We start from the raw sequence: 24,805 nt of genomic DNA on the forward strand, positions 1-24,805 counted from the left end.
GAGTGTTAATAAAGTACTGAGAATAAGTATATGTACAATTATTATAAAGTGCTGTAAGAGATCATCAGGTGTGGTAAAAAAGTACAGATAATAAGTATGTGTACAATTATTATAAAGTGTAGTAAAAGACCATCAAGAGTGTTAATAAAATACAGAGAATAAGTATATGTACAATTATTATAAAGTGCTGTAAGAGATCATCAAGAGTGTTAATAAAGTACTGAGAATAAGTATATGTACAATTATTATAAAGTGCTGTAAGAGATCATCAGGTGTGGTAAAAAAGTACAGATAATAAGTATGTGTACAATTATTATAAAGTGTAGTAAAAGACCATCAAGAGTGTTAATAAAATACAGAGAATAAGTATGTGTACAATTATTATAAAGTGTAGTAAGAGATCATCAAGAGTGTTAATAAAGTACAGAGAATAAGTATGTGTACAATTATTCTAAAGTGCTGTAAAAGATCATCAGGAGTGTTAATAAAGTACTGAGAATAAGTATGTGTACAATTATTATAAAGTGTTGTAAGAGAACATCAGGAGTATTAATAAAGTACAGAGAATAAGTATATGTACAATTATTATAAAGTGCTGTAAGAGATCATCAAGAGTGTTAATAAAGTACAGAGAATAAGTATATGTACAATTATTATAAAGTGCTGTCAGAGATCATCAGGATTGTTAATAAAGTACAGAGAATAAGTATATGTACAATTATTATAAAGTGTAGTAAGAGATCATCAGGAGTGTTATTAAAGTACAGATAATAAGTATATGTACAATTATTATAAAGTTCTGTAAGAGTTCATCAAGAGTGTTAATAAAGTACAGATATTAAGTATATGTACAATTATTATAAAGTGCTGTAAGAGATCATCAAGAGTGTTAATAAAGTACAGAGAATAAGTATATGTACAATTATTATAAAGTGTTGTAAGAGATCATCAGGTGTGTTAACAAAGTACAGATAATAAGTATATGTACAATTATTATAAAGTGCTGTAAGAGTTCATCAAGAGTGTTAATAAAGTACAGATATTAAGTATATGTACAATTATTATAAAGTGCTGTAAGAGATCATTAGGGGTGTTAATAAAGTACAAAGAATAAGTATATGTACAATTATTATAAAGTGCTGTAAGAGATCATCAGGTGTGTTAACAAAGTACAGATAATAAGTATATGTACAATTATTATAAAGTGTAGTAAGAGATCATCAAGAGTGTTAATAAAGTACAGAAAATAAGTATGTGTACAATTATTCTAAATTGCTGTATGAGATCATCAAGAGTGTTAATAAAGTACAGAGAATAAGTATGTGTACAATTATTCTAAATTGCTGTATGAGATCATCAGGAGTGTTAATAAAGTACTGAGAATAAGTATATGTACAATTATTATAAAGTGCTGTAAGAGATCATCAGGTGTGTTAATAAAGTACAGAGAATAAGTATATGTACAATTATTATAGAGTGCTGTAAGAGATCATCAGGAGTGTTAATAAAGTACTGAGAATAAGTATATGTACAATTATTATAAAGTGCTGTAAGAGAACATCAAGAGTGTTATTAAAGTACTGAGAATAAGTATATGTACAATTATTATAAAGTGCTGTAAGAGATCATAAAGAGTGTTAATAAAGTACAGAGAATAAGTATATGTACAATTACTATAAAGTGCTGTAAGAGATCATCAGGTGTGTTAACAAAGTACAGATAATAAGTATATGTACAATTATTATAAAGTGCTGTAAAAGTTCATCAAGAGTGTTAATAAAGTACAGATATTAAGTATATGTACAATTATTATAAAGTGCTGTAAGAGATCATTAGGGGTGTTAATAAAGTACTGAGAATAAGTAGATGTACAATTATTATAAAGTGTAGTAAGAGATGATCAGGAGTGTTAATAAAGTACAGAGAATAAGTATATGTACAATTATTATAGAGTGCTGTAAGAGATCATCAGGAGTGTTAATAAAGTACCGAGAATAAGTATATGTACAATTATTATAAAGTGCTGTAAGAGAACATCAAGAGTGTTAATAAAGTACTCAGAATAAGTATATGTACAATTATTATAAAGTGCTGTAAAAGATCATCAGGAGTGTTAATAAAGTACAGAGAATAAGTATATGTACAATTACTATAAAGTGCTGTAAGAGATCATCAAGAGTGTTAATAAAGTACTGAGAATAAGTATATGTACAATTATTATAAAGTGCTGTAAGAGATCATCAGGTGTGGTAAAAAAGTACAGAGAATAAGTATGTGTACAATTATTATAAAGTGTAGTAAAAGTCCATCAAGAGTGTTAATAAAATACAGAGAATAAGTATGTGTACAATTATTATAAAGTGTAGTAAGAGATCATCAAGAGTGTTAATAAAGTACAGAGAATAAGTATGTGTACAATTATTCTAAAGTGCTGTAAAAGATCATCAGGAGTGTTAATAAAGTACTGAGAATAAGTATGTGTACAATTATTATAAAGTGCTGTAAGAGATCATCAGGAGTATTAATAAAGTACAGATAATAAGTATATGTACAATTATTATAAAGTGCTGTAAAAGATCATCAAGAGTGTTAATAAAGTACAGAGAATAAGTATATGTACAATTATTATAAAGTGCTGTAAAAGTTCATCAAGAGTGTTAATAAAGTACAGATATTAAGTATATGTACAATTATTATAAAGTGCTGTAAGAGATCATCAAGAGTGTTAATAAAGTACAGAGAATAAGTATATGTACAATTATTATAAAGTGCTGTAAGAGATCATTAGGGGTGTTAATAAAGTACAGAGAATAAGTATATGTACATTTATTATAAAGTGCTGTAAGAGATCACCAGGTGTGTTAACAAAGTACAGATAATAAGTATGTGTACAATTATTATAAAGTGTAGTAAGAGATCATCAAGAGTGTTAATAAAGTACAGAGAATAAGTATGTGTACAATTATTATAAAGTGCTGTAAGAGATCACCAGGTGTGTTAACAAAGTACAGATAATAAGTATGTGTACAATTATTATAAAGTGTAGTAAGAGATCATCAGGTGTGTTAATAAAGTACTGAGAATAAGTATATGTACAATTATTATAAAGTGCTGTAAGAGATCATCAGGTGTGTTAATAAAGTACAGAGAATAAGTATATGTATAATTATTATAAAGTGCTGTAAGAGATCATTAGGAGTGTTAATAAAGTACTGAGAATAAGTATTTGTACAATTATTATAAAGTGTAGTAAGAGATCATTAGGTGTGTTAATAAAGTACTGAGAATAAGTATATGTACAATTATTATAAAGTGCTGTAAGAGATCATCAGGTGTGTTAATAAAGTACAGAGAATAAGTATATGTATAATTATTATAAAGTGCTGTAAGAGATCATTAGGAGTGTTAATAAAGTACTGAGCATAAGTATTTGTACAATTATTATAAAGTGCTGTAAGAGATCATCAGGTGTGTTAATAAAGTACAGAGAATAAGTATATGTACAATTATTATAAAGTACTGATAAAGATTGTACATGAACATTTTCTTATGTATATATTCAATGTTTCATTTATACTATATTATCTTTATTGTGTCCTATCTACTTGAATATTTTCATATATTTCAAGTTAAACATAAACTATTTTATTTTTATTGAAACAAAATGATGATGGAAATAATGAATAATACATATAAATATATCTTTTAAAGTGAATAATTTTGTAATAAAACTGATCTTTCATTCAACATATTAATTTCTCCAACAAATTTCAATCTTACATACAAAAAAAATACAAAAAAAACCGAAAATAAATTCCTTAAAATTCTTAACCATTCAAGAGCTTCAACATTACAAAATCATCAAATCTTCAAAAAATAACTTTGTACATAAACACTTTCTCATATATATTCAATGTTTCAAATATATAACAATCTCCGGAAAATCAACCCCTCGGTGTCCCAGATATTAACCCCCTCACTCATCCGCTAGGTAATCTCTCGCTCTCCTCGATAATCCGCGAGATCCACTCCGGAAAACCATCCAGCCCTCGATGTCCCAGATATTCACCCCCACTATTCCACCGATAATCGGCGACGATTCGCCCGACTAATCCGCGACGATTCCCCCGACTAATCCCGCGATAATCCGCGTTCAATCGGATGACTCATCCCCCGCTAATCCGATGACTCATCCACAGATAATCCGCCGATTACGCCAGGAGCGGATCCGTAACCCCTCGAATTCAACCCCCTACTCTACACCACAATTTCCCCCCAAACCCCAACATCTCATTCAACTCCACACGATTCAATCTACACCCCTAGCCAATTTAATTCACAACCCCCTTTTTCTATCCCCCCGCTGGATCCGTCACTTTTGTGTGTAGATCTGCTCTCTATATACTACTTATATATACCAACTTCATCAGCCTCTCTAATTTACAGTTTATATATACCAACTTCATCAGCCTCTCTAATTTACAGTTTACATATACCAACTTCATCAGCCTGTCTAATTTACAGGTTATATATACCAATTTCATCAGCCTGTCTAATTTACAGTTTATATATACCAAACTCATCAGCCTCTCTAATTTACAGCTTATATATACCAACTTCATCAGCCTGTCTAATTTACAGCTTATATATACCAACTTCATCAGCCTGTCTAATTTACAGTTTATATATACCAACTTTATCAGCCTGTCTAATTTACAGCTTATATATACCAACTTCATCAGCCTGTCTAATTTACAGCTTATATATACCAACTTCATCAGCCTGTCTAATTTACAGTTTATATATACCAAACTCATCAGCCTCTCTAATTTACAGCTTATATATACCAACTTCATCAGCCTGTCTAATTTACAGCTTATAATTACCAACTTCATCAGCCTGTCTAATTTACAACTTATATATACCAACTTCGTCAGCCTGTCTAATTTACAGCTTATATATACCAACTTCATCAGCCTGTCTAATTTACAGTTTATATATACCAACTTTATCAGCCTGTCTACTTTACAGCTTATATATACCAACTTGATCAGCCTGTCTAATTTACAGCTTATATATACCAACTTCATCAGCCTGTCTAATTTACAGCTTATATATACCAACTTCATCAGCCTGTCTACTTTACAGCTTATATATACCAACTTCATCAGCCTGTCTAATTTACAGCTTATATATACCAACTTCATCAGCCTCTCTAATTTACAGCTTATATATACCAACTTCATCAGCATGTCTTATTTACAGTTTATATATACCAACTTCATCAGCCTGTCTAATTTACAGCTTATATATACCAACTTCATCAGCCTGTCTAATTTACAGCTTATATATACCAACTTCATCAGCCTGTCTAATTTACAGCTTATATATACCAACTTCATCAGCCTCTCTAATTTACAGCTTATATATACCAACTTCATCAGCCTGTCTACTTTACAGTTTATATATACCAACTTCATCAGCCTCTCTAATTTACAGTTTATATATACCAACTTCATCAGCCTCTCTAATTTACAGTTTATATATACCAACTTCATCAGCCTGTCTAATTTACAGGTTATATATACCAATTTCATCAGCCTGTCTAATTTACAGCTTATATATACCAACTTCATCAGCATGTCTTATTTACAGTTTATATACTATACCAACTTCATCAGCCTGTCTAATTTACAGCTTATATATACCAACTTCATCAGCCTGTCTAATTTACAGCTTATATATACCAACTTCATCAGCATGTCTTATTTACAGTTTATATATACCAACTTCATCAGCCTGTCTAATTTACAACTTATATATACCAACTTCATCAGCCTGTCTAATTTACAGCTTATATATACCAACTTCATCAGCATGTCTTATTTACAGTTTATATATACCAACTTCATCAGCCTGTCTAATTTACAGTTTATATATACCAACTTCATCAGCCTGTCTAATTTACAACTTACATGTATATATACCAACTTCATCAGCCTGTCTAATTTACAGCTTATATATACCAACTTCATCAGCCTGTCTAATTTACAGTTTATATATACCAAACTCATCAGCCTCTCTAATTTACAGCTTATATATACCAACTTCATCAGCCTGTCTAATTTACAGCTTATAATTACCAACTTCATCAGCCTGTCTAATTTACAACTTATATATACCAACTTCGTCAGCCTGTCTAATTTACAGCTTATATATACCAACTTCATCAGCCTGTCTAATTTACAGTTTATATATACCAACTTTATCAGCCTGTCTACTTTACAGCTTATATATACCAACTTGATCAGCCTGTCTAATTTACAGCTTATATATACCAACTTCATCAGCCTGTCTAATTTACAGTTTATATATACCAACTTTATCAGCCTGTCTAATTTACAGCTTATATATACCAACTTCATCAGCCTGTCTAATTTACAGCTTATATATACCAACTTCATCAGCCTGTCTAATTTACAACTTACATGTATATATATACCAACTTCATCAGCCTGTCTAATTTACAGTTTATATATACCAACTTCATCAGCCTGTCTAATTTACAGCTTATATATACCAACTTCATCAGCCTGTCTAATTTACAGCTTATATATACCAACTTCATCAGCCTGTCTAATTTACAGCTTATATATACCAACTTCATCAGCATGTCTAATTTACAGTTTATATATACCAACTTCATCAGCCTGTCTAATTTACAGCTTATATATACCAACTTCATCAGCCTGTCTAATTTACAGCTTATATATACCAATTTTATCAGCCTGTCTAATTTACAGTTTATATATACTAACTTCATCAGCATGTCTTATTTACAGTTTATATATACCAATTTCATCAGCCTGTCTAATTTACAGCGTATATATACCAACTTCATCAGCCTGTCTAATTTACAGCCTATATATACCAACTTCATCAGATTATATATAAATATACATTTTAAGGTGAGAAAGTGTAAGAAAAACAAAAACACAGCCTCATGCGGATGCATTTTGAAACATTTGGCGAAAAAGTCTGCAAAATATTGCATTTCTATGATATTATGATATACATGTATGCATTACTTTGCTATTGTAATATACATGCATGCATTACTATGCTATTATAATAAACATGTATGCATTACTATGATATTATAATATACATGTATGCACTGCTATGATATTATAATATACATGTATGCATTACTATGATATTATAATATACATGTATGCACTGCTATGATATTATAATATACATGTATGCACTGCTATGATATTATAATATACATGTATGCATTACTATGATATTATAATATACATGTATGCACTGCTATGATATTATAATATACATGTATGCACTGCTATATATTATAATATACATGTATGCACTGCTATGCTATTAAAACTTTGAGATACGGATACAAATATATATGAATTTATATACAGATAAAATAAATAATTAGGGTCAAAGATAAATTATTAACTTTGCTAAAATAACTAGAGATTTGTCTGGCTCATTCTGCTGTTTACACAATGACCTTTTGACCTGGTGAAATGCTGGTTATTTCACTTTCTAATCGATCATCACATAATATTCCATTATGATATTGCTATTCCAATACAATATTGTTATTCCAATATGATATTGCTATTCCAATACAATATTGTTATTCCAATATGATATTGCTATTCCAATATGATATTGCTATTCCAATACGATATTGCTATTCCAATACGATATTGCTATTCCAATACGATATTGCTATTCCAATACGATATTGCTATTCCAATACGATGTTGCTATTCCAATACGATATTGCTTGTATCGGTAGAGTTGACAGAGCAGAGCAGTCAAGTCCTTACTTCTGGGCACCGAAAGAAAAAAGACAAGTGACCGCACCCATAATTATCTCAGTGATCAGATGTTTTTTCATGGTAAATATTAGGCTATATTAAAATATAGTCACCAATGCTGACAAGAAGAAACAACAGAAAGCGAATGAAATTTGTCAATTTTGCGACTAAAACTCTGCCACTTCTCTTAGCATAATATTCACATAGGTTTCACGTTTTTCTATTATTTGTGTTACCGCTGTTAAAGTGAACATTGAAAGTCTATAAATCTAGAAATGTCTCTACGTTGAAATCTAGTTTTTCCTGATAGTTAAATGTTATTAACTGCTACATCAAGGGGTAGAATGGTTTTAGCCTGTGTTCATTAAAGGTGCCAAACTGATTGCTAAACAAATACTCTTCAACAGCTGTTGAGGTGCCTAAGATTCTATTTGGATTCAGACTAGGACTCAGCATGGCAGCAATTATTAGATCCTAGGGCTTTCTGCTATGTTAAGAAGAGTAACACATCATGGAATTGAAACTATGCTGTGCATCAGACTGGCCCACATATTGATTTAGTGTTGTTATTAATAAAATCGCGCAGCAGGGAACCGAGACTAAAATGTCTGTTTATATTTCATGTCTTCCAAGCTTAATAACACACCAGGATTAATGGAATGTAAATTTTTCATGCTAACTTCATGAGTAAATGAGAAGGAAAACTCAGGCATTGCACTCAGAGGTAGTTGGAAATACCTTTTGAATGTCGCATCTTCATACGCAGAAATCTCACAACTAACTCGTTAAAGAGAATATAGAAGACCATGAGACACGCGCTGCTCACTCCGGAGACGAGAAAAAGAAACTGGCATCCCGTTGGATCATCAGGACTTTTATAGTACTCGGCAAAGTATCCTCCGAGGAGGCTTCCGAGTCCAAGACCTGAGGGAGTATTAAATGTGGTTGAGCAGCCATTACTTATCAAAGAAATCTGTTCATATATGAAAAACCTGATGCTAGCGTGAGTGGGTTCAGTATGTGAGTGGGTTCAGTGACAACTCAATATTAATGACAGCGACAAGTTTTCTTAATATTTTAATTACTCAAAATGATTAAAGGTAATATAGCGAGAACATTTATTGTTACTAATTGATGATGCAACTAATTTAGGTAAGTCATTGTGATGCATCATATTTCAACTCTGTCACTGACTGAAGAGCTCCGTAAAAAATCTCCAAATTCTAATTGCAACCAGAAAATAATAAATCAACCATCTTTCTACAGATTTCTTAGCACTGTTTTAATTATGGTTTTTCCTCAGGTAACATGTTTTCACATTACGAAGAAAAAGGTAACTTTTGATCAATGTCACTATATCTCATAGACGTTGTTACTTTGAATGCAGGACTTATGTTCAATCGTATGTGCCTGGCTACATCTTATACCATGACTGTAGTGTGCGTCTGGCTACATATTATACCATGACTGTAGTGTGTGTCTGGCTACATATTATACCATGACTGTAGCATGTGTCTGGCTACATATTATACCATGACTGTAGTGTGTGTCTGGCTACATATTATACCATGACTGTAGTGTGTGTCTGGCTACATATTATACCATGACTGTAGTGTGTGTCTGGCTACATATTATATCATGACTGTAGTGTGCGTCTGGCTACATATTATAGCATGACTGTAGTGTGTGTACCATGCCTAATAATATACATGTATGCACTGCTATGCTATTATAATATACATGTATGCACTGCTATGATATTATAATATACATGTATGCACTGCTATGCTATTAAAACTTTGAGATACGGATACAAATATATATGAATTTATATACAGATAAAATAAATAATTAGGGTCAAAGATAAATTATTAACTTTGCTAAAATAACTAGAGATTTGTCTGGCTCGTTCTGCTGTTTACACAATGACCTTTTGACCTGGTGAAATGCTGGTTATTTCACTTTCTAATCGATCATCACATAATATTCCAATATGATATTGCTATTCCAATACAATATTGTTATTCCAATATGATATTGCTATTCCAATATGATATTGCTATTCCAATACGATATTGCTATTCCAATACGATATTGCTATTCCAATACGATATTGTTATTCCAATATGATATTGCTATTCCAATACAATATTGCTATTCCACTATGATATTGCTATTCCAATACAATATTGTTATTCCAATACGATATTGCTATTCCAATACAATATTGCTATTCCAATATGATATTGCTATTCCAATACAATATTGCTATTCCAATATGATATTGCTTTTCTAATACAATATTGCTATTCCAATATGATATTGCTATTCCAATATGATATTGCTATCCCAATATGATATTGCTATTCCAATACAATATTGTTATTCCAATATGATAATGCTATTCTAATACAATATTGCTATTCCAATATGATATTGCTATTCCAATACAATATTGTTATTCCAATATGATATTGCTATTCCAATATGATATTGCTATTCCAATATGATATTGCTATTCCAATACGATATTGTTATTCCAATACAATATTGTTATTCCAATATGATATTGCTATTCCAATATGATATTGCTATTCCAATATGATATTGCTATTCCAATACAATATTGTTATTCCAATATGATATTGCTATTCCAATACAATATTGTTATTCCAATATGATATTGCTATTCCAATATGATATTGCTATTCCAATATGATATTGCTATTCCAATATGATATTGCTATTCCAATACAATATTGTTATTCCAATATGATATTGCTATTCCAATACAATATTGTTATTCCAATATGATATTGCTACATATTATATCATGACTAGTGTGTGTCTGGCTAAATATTATATCATGACTGTAGTGTGTGTCTGGCTACATATTATACCATGACTGTAGTGTGCGTCTGGCTACATATTATATCATGACTGTAGTGTGCGTCTGGCTACATATTATATCATGACTGTAGTGTGTGTCTGGCTACATATTATATCATGACTGTAGTGTGCGTCTGGCTACATATTATATCATGACTGTAGTGTGCGTCTGGCTACATATTATATCATGACTGTAGTGTGTGTCTGGCTACATATTATATCATGACTGTAGTGTGTGTCTGGCTACATATTATATCATGACTGTAGTGTGTGTCTTGCTACATATTATACCATGACTGTAGTGTGCGTCTGGCTACATATTATACCATGACTGTAGTGTGCGTCTGGCTACATATTATACCATGACTGTAGTGTGTGTCTTGGTCGCAAATTTGGACCATTATGAGAGGGATTCCAACCTACGGCGTTTTCGTGATGGCTGCGATAAACTGTTTTGTTTTTTAGCTTTCAAGAGCTTGTAATCACATTTCTGCATACTTTGAACCTACTACACATCAGAATAAGTCATGATGAATCATTTGATACCAAATAACTGTAATGTGAAGTCTCGTTGCAAGTCAACCTTTAATAAAAATGTGCTGTAATCTTCCACTGCCCAATGACTTGTGATAATTTCCTTATAAATACCGCAGGTAATTATAAAAATTTGAAATAAAGAGTCACCGGTATACCAAATTTTCTAATGATATAAAACAGCTAAATGAAAACCAAGTTTTTTATTCACACCTTGCAGGTTGCACATTTCAATCTAGGACTACAGTAATAAGTTGAGAATGTTTCAAATACCGTACTTTTCGGACTATTAGTCACTACTTTTTTTGATGTTTCGAGTCATGTGGCTTATATAAGGGTGCGGCTATGCTGTGGTTTTTTCTTTCAAAGCTAGGGTGCTTTAACCGGACTCTCTGGTTAGTGCGCTTCTAGCGGTGAAAGAGAAAATGAAACAACGCCTAACGGTACTGTTCCGTTAGGCACTGTCTTCAAAAAGCATCTTTTAATACAGAACAGTGCCTAACAGCACTGTTCCGTATTAAAAGACGCTATTTAACCCAGTGCCTAATGGTTGCTGTTGTCCAGTGACTAACGGTTGCTGGTTTAACTTTGTTGATTAATACAGAAGAGTGTCTAACGGCACTGTTCCTTATTAACCAGCAAAGTTGCTGCCGTATTAAAAAGCACCATCATGACTTCTGCGGCCTATACAAAAGCTGCAGCCTATGTATTGTTTTATTGTCGGTTTTTGAAAATAAAGCAGATTCGGCTTATATAGGGGTGCGGTTAATAGTCCGAAAGGTACGGTACGTCAAAGGCTCAATTTATTTTCTAAAACTTCTTACAGCATTATTATATTTCCATGTTTGTTTGTTTCATCAATAGAAAAATAGAAATAACGAGCAATAAATGGAACAACACAAAGGAGGTGATGATGAAGCCATATGCCATATGAATATGCAACGGTGAACCAATCAAGGCAAGGCCCAGTTAGATGATAGCAGAAAAAAAATCGACTCTCACTCTCGCTCCAGAAGATGAACTCTTAGACTATTTTTAAATTTGAAAATGGTCCTATGTTTGTTAACATATATAGGTAGTTGGTTCCATAGCACCGATTCTTGGTATGCTGTTTTTGATGACTGGCAGTAGAGCTAGATGGTGGAATGGTAAATTTACTTTTACAATGTACTTTCATTATGCTTTCGCTTACAGATTAGACCCTCCTACAATGTAAATGAGAACATTTACGTTACACAAAGGTTATAGCACGTGACCGGAGAGAGGCGCGTGGACAGAGAAATAGATTGGCTGGCAGAGGTCCTTGAATGATTGGCGTTAGTACCCCAGGCCCCAGCCCACCAATTCATCACACTTCAGCACTCAGGATCCGAAGAGTACCCTCCAACCAAGTGGCCAGATAGTTGGACATTCTAGCCAAGTTCCAGTTTACGCTGAAACACCAAGCCAGTCTCCGTCACGGGAACGCTAATGGGCTCAGTGTAACAATCAGGGCTCAGTGTTACAATCCTTTCGATACAACTATGGCTGACTCAAATGATGCATTCCATGCCGAGCTGTCCACCGACTGAGGCACCTCTGAAAAGGTCCTAACAAGAGAAAGAGGAGAGAAAGAGGAGAGAAAGAGGAGAGAAAGAGAAGGAAAGAAAGAGAGAAAGAGAGAGAGAAAGAGAGAGAGAAAGAGAGAGAGAAAGAGAGAAAGAGAGAGAGAGAGAAAAAAAGAGAGAGAGAAAGAGAGAGAGAGAGAAAGAGAGAGAGAAAGAGACAGAGAGAGAAAAGAGAGGAGAGAGAGAGGAGAGAGGAGAGAGAGAGGAGAGAGAGAGAGAGAGAGAGAGAGAGGAGAGAGAGGAGAGAGAGAGAAGAGAGAGAGAGGAGAGAGAGAGGAGAGAGAGAGGAGAGAGAGAGGAGAGAGAGAGGAGAGAGAGAGGAGAGAGAGGAGAGAGAGAGAGGAGAGAGAAAGAGTGGAGAGAGAGGAGAGAGAGAGGAGAGGGAGAGGAGAGGGAGAGGAGAGGAGAGGGAGAGGAGAGAGAGAGGAGAGAGGAGAGGGAGAGGAGAGGGAGAGGAGAGGGAGAGGGAGAGGAGAGGGAGAGGAGAGGGAGAGGGAGAGGAGAGAGAGAGAGCGAGGAGAGAGAGAGAGAGAGCTAGGAGAGAGAGAGAGAGAGCTAGGAGAGAGAGAGAGCGAGGAGAGAGAGGAGAGAGAGAGAGAGAGAGGAGAGAGAGAGAGCTAGGAGAGAGAGCTAGGAGAGAGAGCTAGGAGAGAGAGCAAGGAGAGAGAGCGAAGAGAGAGAGCGAAGAGAGAGAGAGCGAGGAGAGAGAGCGAGGAGAGAGCGAGGAGAGAGAGCGAGGAGAGAGAGCGAGGAGAGAGAGCGAGGAGAGAGAGCGAGGAGAGAGAGCGAGGAGAGAGAGCGAGGCGAGAGAGCGAGGAGAGAGAGGTGATGGCAGGCTCACCGAGCTCAAAAAAGTAGTCTAAATCTTTATAAAAACAATGTTGGTGTTTTGAGCCAGATAAACGATCAACTGTGTTAGTTAATAACCCCAAGCGCTTCAAGTGTGAGTATTTTAACCAATGTAGTTGATCTAATCACAATCATTTATTAAAAGAGTCTGCTGAGCGATTGAAGTCTAGTGGTTTAGATGGCAAGTCTTCAGACCTGGAGGTACTAAGATCGCATACTTTGCGAAGCAGATTGTTCCTTGCTTGATTTTACTTGTTATAACTGAACACAGTTATGACCGACAAAAAAAAACACTAATATATTTATATATATTTCTAAAAGTTAATCATCGTTGTATATGTCCAGCTATAGCTATTAAGATCTTAGTATTAAAAGTTTTAATAGTTAAAAGAAATTAGTACCGCAAGTTTAAAATCCCGTCAGTTTACCACTGAGCCATTTAATGCATAATCATCCAAGTAGTTATCATATACCACTATAGCGCATGCAGAGGCTAATTTTTTTTAGCATTGCGCCCACGTGTTACGATACCCCTGTTAAGAAATATTTTAGGACCTAAGTTAATGCAACACGATGCTTCTTCGTCTTTTTTTGTTAGAGCTAATTAGTTCTGCCCCGTGATATTAACAATGATATCATCAAACTTAAAATTTCGCGATTTGTATACTGATTATATACGTTATTAAAATATTTACGTCGCTCGCTTATACTATTAATTCAACAAATTCAGAATTTTTATTTGGTTTTCTCAGTCTGTATTAATTGTGTCATTACCGAATCATCTTTTATCGTAGCAGAACAGACTTAACTTCGCTATTACTTACTAATTATTTCATAATTACATTTAAGCACTTTTATAGCTGTTTTATTTTTTTAATTCATTTGACCTGAACAAAAATCTTTCCTCATGATATGAAATTTGAAAGTTACAGCTGTTTGAAAAAGTTTGAAAACTTTGCAGTTGTTTTTATTTTTTCTCCTAATTTATTTTAACTACACAAAACACTTCTCATGATATGTAGTTTGAAAGTTAGAAAGGCAAATGTTGTTATATATTAAATACAAATTAATTTTCTGTCCAAAGACTTTTTCACTACCCAGGCAGTACAGCTAGTATATTATATATATACTAGCTTGATGCCCGGCATTTCCCGAGTATCAAAAATCAGCTTATAAACAATGAGAGGAAATGTAGTTGCCTGCCACTTGCTATTAGTCTAACACATTGCCAATGGCTAATTTGAGTAAGCTTCCTAATACGAGCTAACTACTTGCTCTTACGATTGAGCACACACAACATTATGCTGCTGCTTCTCATAACATTGCGCGGTAACAGAGAGCGGTAGTGTATTTTCTCCCGTACAGCTACATACAATGTATATCACTGAATGTGGCTGAATTGGCACGGCTTTGGACATGCAAATGGAAGGAACAGGTTTTTATTCCAAGAATCTAATAGCTGGACAAACACATGGACAGACCAACTTTGAAAAACATATATATATATAGACATATATCATATATTTTTATGTACATGTATATACATGTATATCCAGATACCCCAGTAGTTCATTTTCTCTCTCAAGTGCAGCAAGAGACAAAATGATACTTTCAAGGGTAACTATGGAACGCTCGTTGTTAAAAACAAATTTGAGAGCTTGCACCAACTTGACGCTTTACTTTATATAAAGTTTTTTGCATATGTTAAAGCAAAGACTTTACATAAATTTAACTTAAACATAACTTTAAATTAAAGTACACTTATGTAGAATGTAATTTATAGCTAATAATAATGGAATAAAATGAGGTTTACATTATAGGGATGTCTACTGTACTTTTACTAAAGAAATATCAAGTTGTTTGGCGTTGTTGGCAAATTATCTATCATGAGCATAAGAATATATAATGTATATAATAATATATATGATTATATCATGAATATAAGCAAAAACTAAAAATTAAGCTGTGTATTACAAACAAATCATTTACCATATAATCGTGAGAACTCGCTTACCTGGACAGCTAACTCCCATGTTAACATTCCAACTCGACAGCCAGCGTTAGAATACATCCTAAATGAGTTAAATCTAAAAGAACCAGCTGACTGCTGCTAGTTCAAAAGGTGACCTACCTAGTCCCCATTTGATGCCATTAATGAGCCCGACCATTGTGCCTGTATAACCATTGGAGGTTATCTTTCCTGCATGCATATTCGCTGCGGTAAACGTGAGGCCAAAGGTGAAGGTGTGTGTAGTCTCTAGAAGAACTGCCCACCATGATGTTGGTATGAAGACCAAGCCCAAGAACTTGACAGCATAAGCTATCAAAGCAATGTATAAGCAGGCCATCGTCCCTATCTGCCACAAAGAGAAATGAAGAATGTTTGGAATAGCAAAACATTTCAATAAGAGTGGTTATTATTCAGTGAAATAGGTAAAATTGTATGAGAAGCGTGAGACTATAATGCTAATACTAGGTGAATGCCCGGCATTGTCAGAGTAATAAAAGTGTGTTTGCACAGAAAATTTATTTAACATATAACAAGTTACCGTTCTAACTGTCAAACTTCATATCATGAGAAAAGCGTTATGTGCAATTTAAATAAATTAAAAAAGAACAAATAAAACAACTGTATTCATACTTTTTTCAAACAGCTGTAAATTTTAAATTTCATATCATAAAAGAAATGTTTTGTGCAGGCGAAATAAATTAAGAGAAAAAATAAAACAACTGTAAAGGTGTTTAAATGTTAATGTGAAATAATGAGTAAGTAATGGCTAAATAAAGTCTGTTTTGCTACGATTGCATTGACAAATTATTTGGTATACAATAATATGATTTTAATTTGTTTCAGTGTTAGTATAGTGCAAAAATGTCCTATAGAGTCATATAGAAACCCATAGTAATTATTTACAACTTCTAATAAAGATCATCCATATTTTATCTGGGTACTATACATATGTTAGTACTATACATATTAAAAATTAGTTACAAAATACTATGTTAACCTTAGTAACTACAGTTGCCCACAGTAACTTTAGGGTATTTAATGGCTATGATCGGCAAAAAAATGTAGCATTACAAAGTACTACTCGCAGTATGTACTGTGGGGAGTTCTTACCTTCACGACAGACACACAGTATGTACTGTGGGGAGTTCTTACCTTCACGACAGACACACAGTATGTACTGTGGGGAGTTCTTACCTTCACGACAGACACACAGTATGTACTGTGGGGAGTTCTTACCTTCACGACAGACACACAGACAGACACACAGACAGACACACAGACAGACACACAACATAAACGTTGAATTTAACTTGAATTAATTTAATTTATTAAATACATACTTGAGGCTAAACGTATGGCCACTGTCATCACTTTATGTAGAAATAGCTATATTGTTACTAAATTACTCTATTGATTACAAAATGATTCTCCAGAAATCCAATAACCTTGTCGTATTGAAACATTGAATACACAAGATATATCGGAAGTGTTTAAAAAAATTCTTTGCTAGGTTCTTGATGACGTCCTGGGAGGATATACGTCCTGAGAGGATTAATATTTTAGCGTGTGCAATCGCAAGAAAGAAATACAGTATATGGTAAAAGCGATGAGCGAGTTCAGCGTTTTTTGTTATGACGCTTCTAAAAATTTACAGTTTTTTACCATAATTGTGCACAAAAGTATGCACCAAACTTTGGGTGTGTGTATATCCTCTCTGGATTTCTGGAGAATCATTTTGTAATCAATAGAGTAATGTAGAGAATAACTAGAGAGTAATTAGAGAAGTTGAAGGCTTCAACAATCATCCTATGGACCACTAAGCCACCTGTGTTCTATAGCTATTTCTACATAAAGCGATGACAGTGACCATACGTCATTGACTCATACGTCATTGACTCATACTTCAATGACTCATACCTCAATGACTCATACCTCAATGACTCATACCTCAATGACTCATAATTCAATGACTCATACCTCAATGACTCATACCTCAATGACTCATACTTCAATGACTCATACATCAATGGCTCATACCTCAATGACTCATACTTCAATGACTCATACATCAATGGCTCATACCTCAATGACTCATACATCAATGGCTCATACCTCAATGACTCATACTTCAATGACTCATACTTCAATAACTCATACTTCAATGACTCATACTTCAAAACCTCAATGGCTTATTTTTCCAAGCAATGACTCAACATCTTTATTAATCATTACTATCTTAACAAGCAGGTATGCTGCCATGCTGCCATCTCCACTAATTGCTTCCATTCAATCAGTTTCAAATAGATTGATTAGGCCACCTGGCGATCTTGTATTGCACCCAACTGTCAGGGTATAGCTACAAGAATCATTAAACAAGCTGATAGAATGAGAATGGAACTAACCTTTTCCACAATTCTACCTCCAAAAAAGAAGATCGGTATTTCTGTAAGAACAGTGATGAGCACACAGAGGCCGATGTTGAGCTGACTAGCCATGAACTTAGCCCTGAGATAGATGTAGGTGTATGTGATCATAACTCCGTTGTAGAATCCAAGGATGAGGATGATCATTAGAAATACTACCACCCTTGAATCCTGTAGTATCTTTCCAACTCCTAATAAAGAAAAACTTGAAAAGCCCAAGCATGAAAAGCCCAAGCATGAAAAGCCCAAGCATGAAAAGCCCAAGCATGAAAAGCCCAAGCATGAAAAGCCCAAGCATGAAAAGCCCAAGCATGAAAAGCCCAAGCATGAAAAGTCCAAGCATGAAAAGCCCAAGCATGAAAAGCCCAAGCATGAAAAGCCCAAGCATGAAAAGTCCAAGCATGAAAAGCCCAAGCATGAAAAGCCCAAGCATGAAAAGCCCAAGCATGAAAAGCCCAAGCATGAAAAGCCCAAGCATGAAAAGCCCAAGCATGAAAAGCCCAAGCATGAAAAGCCCAAGCATGAAAAGCCCAAGCATGAAAAGCCCAAGCATGAAAAGCCCAAGCATGAAAAGCCCAAGCATGAAAAGCCCAAGCATGAAAAGCCCAAGCATGAAAAGCCCAAGCATGAAAAGCCTAAGCATGAAAAGCCCAAGCATAATCGCATAAAAGGCATGAGAAGAAAATTATTGTAAGAAAATTGAGGCAAATATGAAGAAGACATAGCTCTATCTTTTTTATTATCTTTTTTCTGTGAAAAGCCATAATAATACCACAAAAAAGAAAAACCACAAAAGCACATAAAGCAGTCCCTCATGGGGGGCCAGTTCTTTTACAATATTACTGTCTAACCAGTAATGTTCATGAGAAACAGTTCAGCCACCATTGTGATGAAAAGTACTTATGTCTATACTGGAGACATTTAAAGACGCAATCATCTAAAACCATTAGATATACTTATATCAAAAAGTATAACAGATAGTTTAGAAACACTTGAGATTTTGCTTGTTGTTTTATGTGAATTTACTGCCACGATGTTTCAAGTTAAAAATTGGCAATACTTGATCACAGCTAAAATTATTAGCCAAAAAAGACACCCAAAACTATGGCATTAGTTTCCCTTGTTGTTTATGTGACAAAATATGTTTACAAGTGACAAGATATGTTTACAAGTGACAAGATATGTTTATAAGTGACAAGATATGTTTACAAGTGACAAGATATGTTTATAAGTGACAAGATATGTTTATAAGTGACAAGATATGTTTATAAGTGACAAGATATGTTTATAAATGACAAGATATGTTTACAAGTGACAATATATGTTTACAAGTGACAAGATATGTTTATAAGTGACAATATATGTTTACAAGTGACAAGATGTTTATAAGTGACAATATATGTTTATAAGTGACAAGATATGTTTATAAGTGACAAGATATGTTTACAAGTGACAAGATATGTTTATAAGTGACAAGATATGTTTATAAGTGACAAGATATGTTTATAAGTGACAAGATATGTTTACAAGTGACAAGATATGTTTATAAGTGACAATATATGTTTACAAGTGACAAGATGTTTATAAGTGACAATATATGTTTATAAGTGACAAGATATGTTTACAAGTGACAAGATATGTTTACAAGTGACAAGATATGTTTATAAGTGACAAGATATGTTTACAAGTGATAATATATGTTTACAAGTGACAATATATGTTTACAAGTGACAATATATGTTTACAAGTGACAAGATATGTTTATAAGTGACAAGATATGTTTATAAGTGACAAGATACGTTTATAAGTGGCTAGATATGTTTATAAGTGACATGCTATCTCATCAGCATCTAGCACTTATATCTTTACAAATCCTTTAAAAAAACAAAGAGACAGATTTTAAGCACCCTATTTTTAAATCATTTGAAAACCCTATAGCGTTTTTCAAATAAATAAAGTTTGAAGTTTTTTTTCAAGAATCGTGAGCGCACTCACACGGTATCAAATAGAGAAAATAAAGAGAAACACTAAGACTTATTCATGGTTTACATTGTATTAGATGTATATTGCATATTGTCTAGTTTATATCGTAGGTCTTTTATATTATAGCCCTAACAACATTTACTAATAAAGAGCAATGGATGAGCTTAAGGTGCTTTCAAGCTCTCTATACGTTTTCCCAAGCATTATGGGTAACAAATATCTGCCGTCGACTTTGGTGCCACGAGTCTGATTCATACCCACATCACATATTTATAAAAAGTCTGAAAATACCAAAACTTACATCATAGTCTAATAACTAAGCAAATGAAAGAAAACTGTTTGCTTTCTGTTTGCTACTAGAACAGCGTAGAAGGCAATACAAATGTTTGCGAGTAAAGATATAAAATAGAGATAATCTGCTTAATATTTTTGAATCAATATTAGCCATCAAAAGTTATCAATAAATCAGCTAAGAGCAGTGAGTCTAGAGTTTAGATGTCATTTATGAGGATTACATACAAGGTGCGAGGCTATTGCTTGCAGAACCAAGGCTATTGCTTGCAGAACATACTTCTCTAAATTAGGTGCGAGTAACGCGAGAGATTTGCCTGTCACATCCAGGAACAGAAAAGCAGACTTTAAACTTAACTTAGGTAGTGTTATCATTACAGTTGCTTTAGTCTAATTCCATGCATAGTATTAGACAAAGTAGCAAAATCATTGAATAGAAATATTGGTTTTGTGATTGAATAATTTAGATTGTTATCAAATTCAATAGCGCTGTTAGCGATTATCGCACACCAGCTATTAGGAAACGAATTCTTGTTTGCTTTTGTTTCTTATTGTTTTTATAATAGATTGTAGCTAAACAAAGAATATAGTTTAATGTGTTCATATGAACTACTACTAAACATGCTACTACTACACTACTACCTCCCTACTACTACGCTCCTACTGAACATGCTACTACCACGGTACTACTGAACATTCTACTACCACGCTACTACCATGCTACTAGTAATACAATGGTTAGCTTTGTCAAGCAACTATTTACAACATCGAGTCAAACATCTATTGATGATGAGGATCTTCTAATGAAGTTCTACCCACCAAAATAGCATGTGCACTTACCTTTCAGCACCTCTGATGACTTTATGCCATCTCTTGTCGGGTGAAAATATGCCACAATTCCATTTGATAGGCTGATGATCAGGTAAATATAAAAAGATGGAGTGTAATCGATAGACTCGCCATGGGTAGCCTCACGGTCTCCGAGTTTTTCTATGAGGAGACTAACAAACAAACTCGCGAGTCCGTAGCCTAGGCTACCCCAAAGACGAGACAACCCCCACATCTTCCTGTCATCACCTGGTAGAAAAGAGGTGCCATGAAATATGAATCTATTCATAACCCAGAGACTTACTTAACTACATGCAAACATATGTCGGAGTTGTCAACTTGACAACATAATGTAAAGCAGCCTGTACAGTACATTTGCTATGCGTATCAAACATTCATGTTTGCTGATACAAACACTAAATCATAAATCAGTATTTGAATTCTAGGTCATATGAACTATGGGTTTAAAGCTTGGACCAGCATAGTGAATTTGGTTCAAAACACTTATAATATTGCATCTCATTAGCTAATTTTATTAGTGCGGAGTGCAACCTTTGTTTTTTTGAAAAGCAGCTGAAAATATTTTTCACGCACTTGAAAATTATCAAAGTTGATAGTCTAAGAATAGTCTAATTACTTAAAAATAATATTCTTAGACAATAGTCTAAGAATATTTACAAATAATGAGTATGTATAAAATACAACAAAAAACTGTTTGGATGTCAGCCCTGCATGTCTCGCCAGTAAAGTGCTGCAATCACGTGAGATGTCTTTTTTGTAGCAGCTGATTGCCGAGTCCAAGTCTGAGTGAAGGAAGAAGACAGAGGATCCCGAGACCGACACCAGGATCAAGCCAAACTTGGCAGACAACACCGCCCTCATTAAAGCCCCTGGTAGTCGGTCGCGAAATCGGTCACTGAGTTGGTCCTGCCATCTTAAAGCTTGCCATTCTACAAAGACTATATAAGAAGATGCAGAAGCAACAGAAGGTAGAGCACCTCGAAATCACATGTTGTGCAGTTTACTGTTTGTTAATCACATCTAACATCTATTAAACTGTGCCCTTACATATATTTAAAAAGTATATAATTGATACCTTGTACTCAAGTGGTTTGATTCTTATGGAGCAGAAAAGAAACACGGCGGCTGCTTTTAAACTGGTGGCTGCGATGGGATCACAATTGCCAACTTTACAGGAACCTGTAGATGTGCTAATCAAGGCTGCCCTAGTGATGGTAAAAGAGAGAGATCTTCAGAGGGAACAAATACACTGAGATAAAAGACCCTCGAACTAGTAAGAGCCTGAGCTGCCTTAAAAGCAGCCCATCTCAAAAGATCCGAAGAGCCCTCTCATAAGGGTTTGCTCTAAGATGACCACCAGACACCCTCAGAGCGTTGATAGATATACGAATTGCCTGGCTGTGATACTGCAAAGAATGATGGTGGCACCCCATGATGGTGCCACGGCCCACCAGTTCAAAGCACTCTGGTATTCCAGCTCGGGAGACTTAGAGTACTTCATCCGATGATTGCATGGAGTACCTGAGACAAATGAATGAACGAAGGCGGCCAGCCTACTGCGGTTTCAAGAGGCTTCCAGAGAAAAGCTATAAAAAAAGACAAGCCTAACAAGTAGAAGCAATCTTTGACGTGCTGAGAACTCCATTTGGCCTTTCTCCTCGACAAACTCAGTGTGAACTGAGTACCCTAAGAAGAGCCACAATGACTACCCTCTAGAAGCATGCAGTCTAGGTAGAATGGCTCCGATTAGCTTATAGAAACTTTCCAGCATCTACCAAGCTGACATGGCAAAGGAAGATACAGCAGTACCCTGAGCCACACTAGCCTTCAACACCACCTCTTTACAGTAGCTCCACATACATTGACAGCCACAGTCAATTCTGGCATATAACTTCTGCGAATAAATTCTGAAAACGCCAGCCGAAGGTCGTTTGGTCTATGGAGGAGCTGGTAAAACAAGCTACAGTGGTACCGGACCAAACCGTCAGCCAGCTGGCACTACTCATGCAGCAACTGATGAAGCAGGTTCAACAGCTGCAAGAGAAGAAGTGCAAGCCTAAAGAGGCTATCATAAAAAAGCTCTACAATGCTGGGGGTGTAGGAGCCAAGAGCAAGTTGGTAAAACATTTTCTAGCCAGAAGCTGCAAAACTGGTGAAATGGCAAAGGGCCGCAACACTATTGTCGACTAGTGGTTGCACTAAGGCCCAAAACCAATCCAGCTCAGAGATATCATGCCAAGTTGGACTTTAGCCGGAAAGAGTTTGAGAGGTGACAGAGAAGCACCACGGCAAACTTCTGCCTCAACCATCACAAATGAAGCAGTAGAGAGGGAGTCTCTCCCATAGTTGTCCGGAACTATTATGAAGCTTTAAGAAGCTGAAATTTAAATATCTGAAGGACAGCCCAGTCAAGGAAACACAGTCAGAGTCTAGGGAGTCACACAAAACTGCACTGCAAAAAATTCCCTTGGAAGCAAGTCTGAAGTAACCCGACCTGTGAGCAGTTAGAAGCTTGCTTTAAAAGCAGTAGGGCCAGCTCACACAGACCCTTCTTTCCTGACTGAGTTGACACACCAAGAGCCTGCTGCAAGATTGTTTAACAACATGAGTATACTCAGAAATGAGTCCAAATAACTCTGCAGGAGCATAGTCGGAAGCCTACCATAAAAACGGCAGGGCCGACTTGCTTCACCCTCTCTTTCCAAACTAAACTGACACATCAGGAATTTGCCCTAGCAGATTCAGGAGTGTCTAGATCCAAAAATCTTGCCTCTCAAAAATAGGAAGGTGCCGAATCAATCAAGGCACAGGCTATGAACTAGCCCTACTCCACGACCCAAGCTCATTCCTCCCCTGAAAGCTAGAGAAGCAATTCATCCAGTTGCTGATTAATACTGGATGTACCACGAACTTGCTGGGTGCACGAGTGTTCGACAAGCTCTCTCAAAGCATGAGGAACTTGCTCGAGGAAAGGGACAGTTACAGTCTCATGGCCGATGATCGACTGTCAGTCCACGGAATCATAAGCCTACCCAGAAGGCTCAGAAATGTAAGATCGAGAAGTTTTGTGCTAAGCTGCAACAGTGAAGATGCCATCTTGAGGATGCCTTTCTTAGTGGCCTATCAGTTCTATGGAGTTTCAACAGCTTGTGGTTTCTGTCGATGGGTGACCGGTAGACCTGTACAAATAGACATGGATGGCTGTTACTCAGCAAAGTACAGGTGGTGACATGTTAGTACCAGCTAGGACAGAAATGGCCGCTCCATGCCGAGTCACTACTTGGATCTACTGCCTGTTGAGACTAATAGAGGGTTGTTTAGTGAGCCTGCACTAGCTACAAGCTTGAACTAGTCTAGGCTGAAGGAAAGCGTAGTCAATCGGTGTTCGAACTTCACTGACCAACTTCTGTATCTATGCAACGTAGATGACTGCCAAATAGATGAGGAACCGCTCTTCTCCCTCCTGGGTTTTGTGACCCGTAGTGTGAAAACACCAAAAGTAGAGGTGCC

At 35.1% G+C, this 24,805-nt stretch overlaps 1 protein-coding gene across 1 annotated transcript in view; it reads right to left on the reverse strand.

The window, feature by feature from the left end:
• LOC137406966 (major facilitator superfamily domain-containing protein 6-like) overlaps window positions 1-24,805 on the reverse strand; it is a 50,875-nt gene that overhangs the window by 9,059 nt on the left and 17,011 nt on the right. Inside the window, exons 3-6 of the mRNA XM_068093566.1 lie at window positions 21,287-21,523; window positions 18,152-18,363; window positions 15,870-16,095; window positions 8,598-8,783 (exon numbers count right to left, since the gene is read on the reverse strand). Of these exons, the coding sequence (XP_067949667.1) occupies window positions 8,598-8,783; window positions 15,870-16,095; window positions 18,152-18,363; window positions 21,287-21,523 (861 nt within the window). The remainder of the gene's footprint in view (window positions 1-8,597; window positions 8,784-15,869; window positions 16,096-18,151; window positions 18,364-21,286; window positions 21,524-24,805) is intronic.

Source organism: Watersipora subatra, chromosome 10 (assembly GCF_963576615.1).
Source record: "Watersipora subatra chromosome 10, tzWatSuba1.1, whole genome shotgun sequence".
In the NCBI taxonomy this organism is placed as follows: Eukaryota; Metazoa; Bryozoa; class Gymnolaemata; order Cheilostomatida; family Watersiporidae; genus Watersipora; species Watersipora subatra.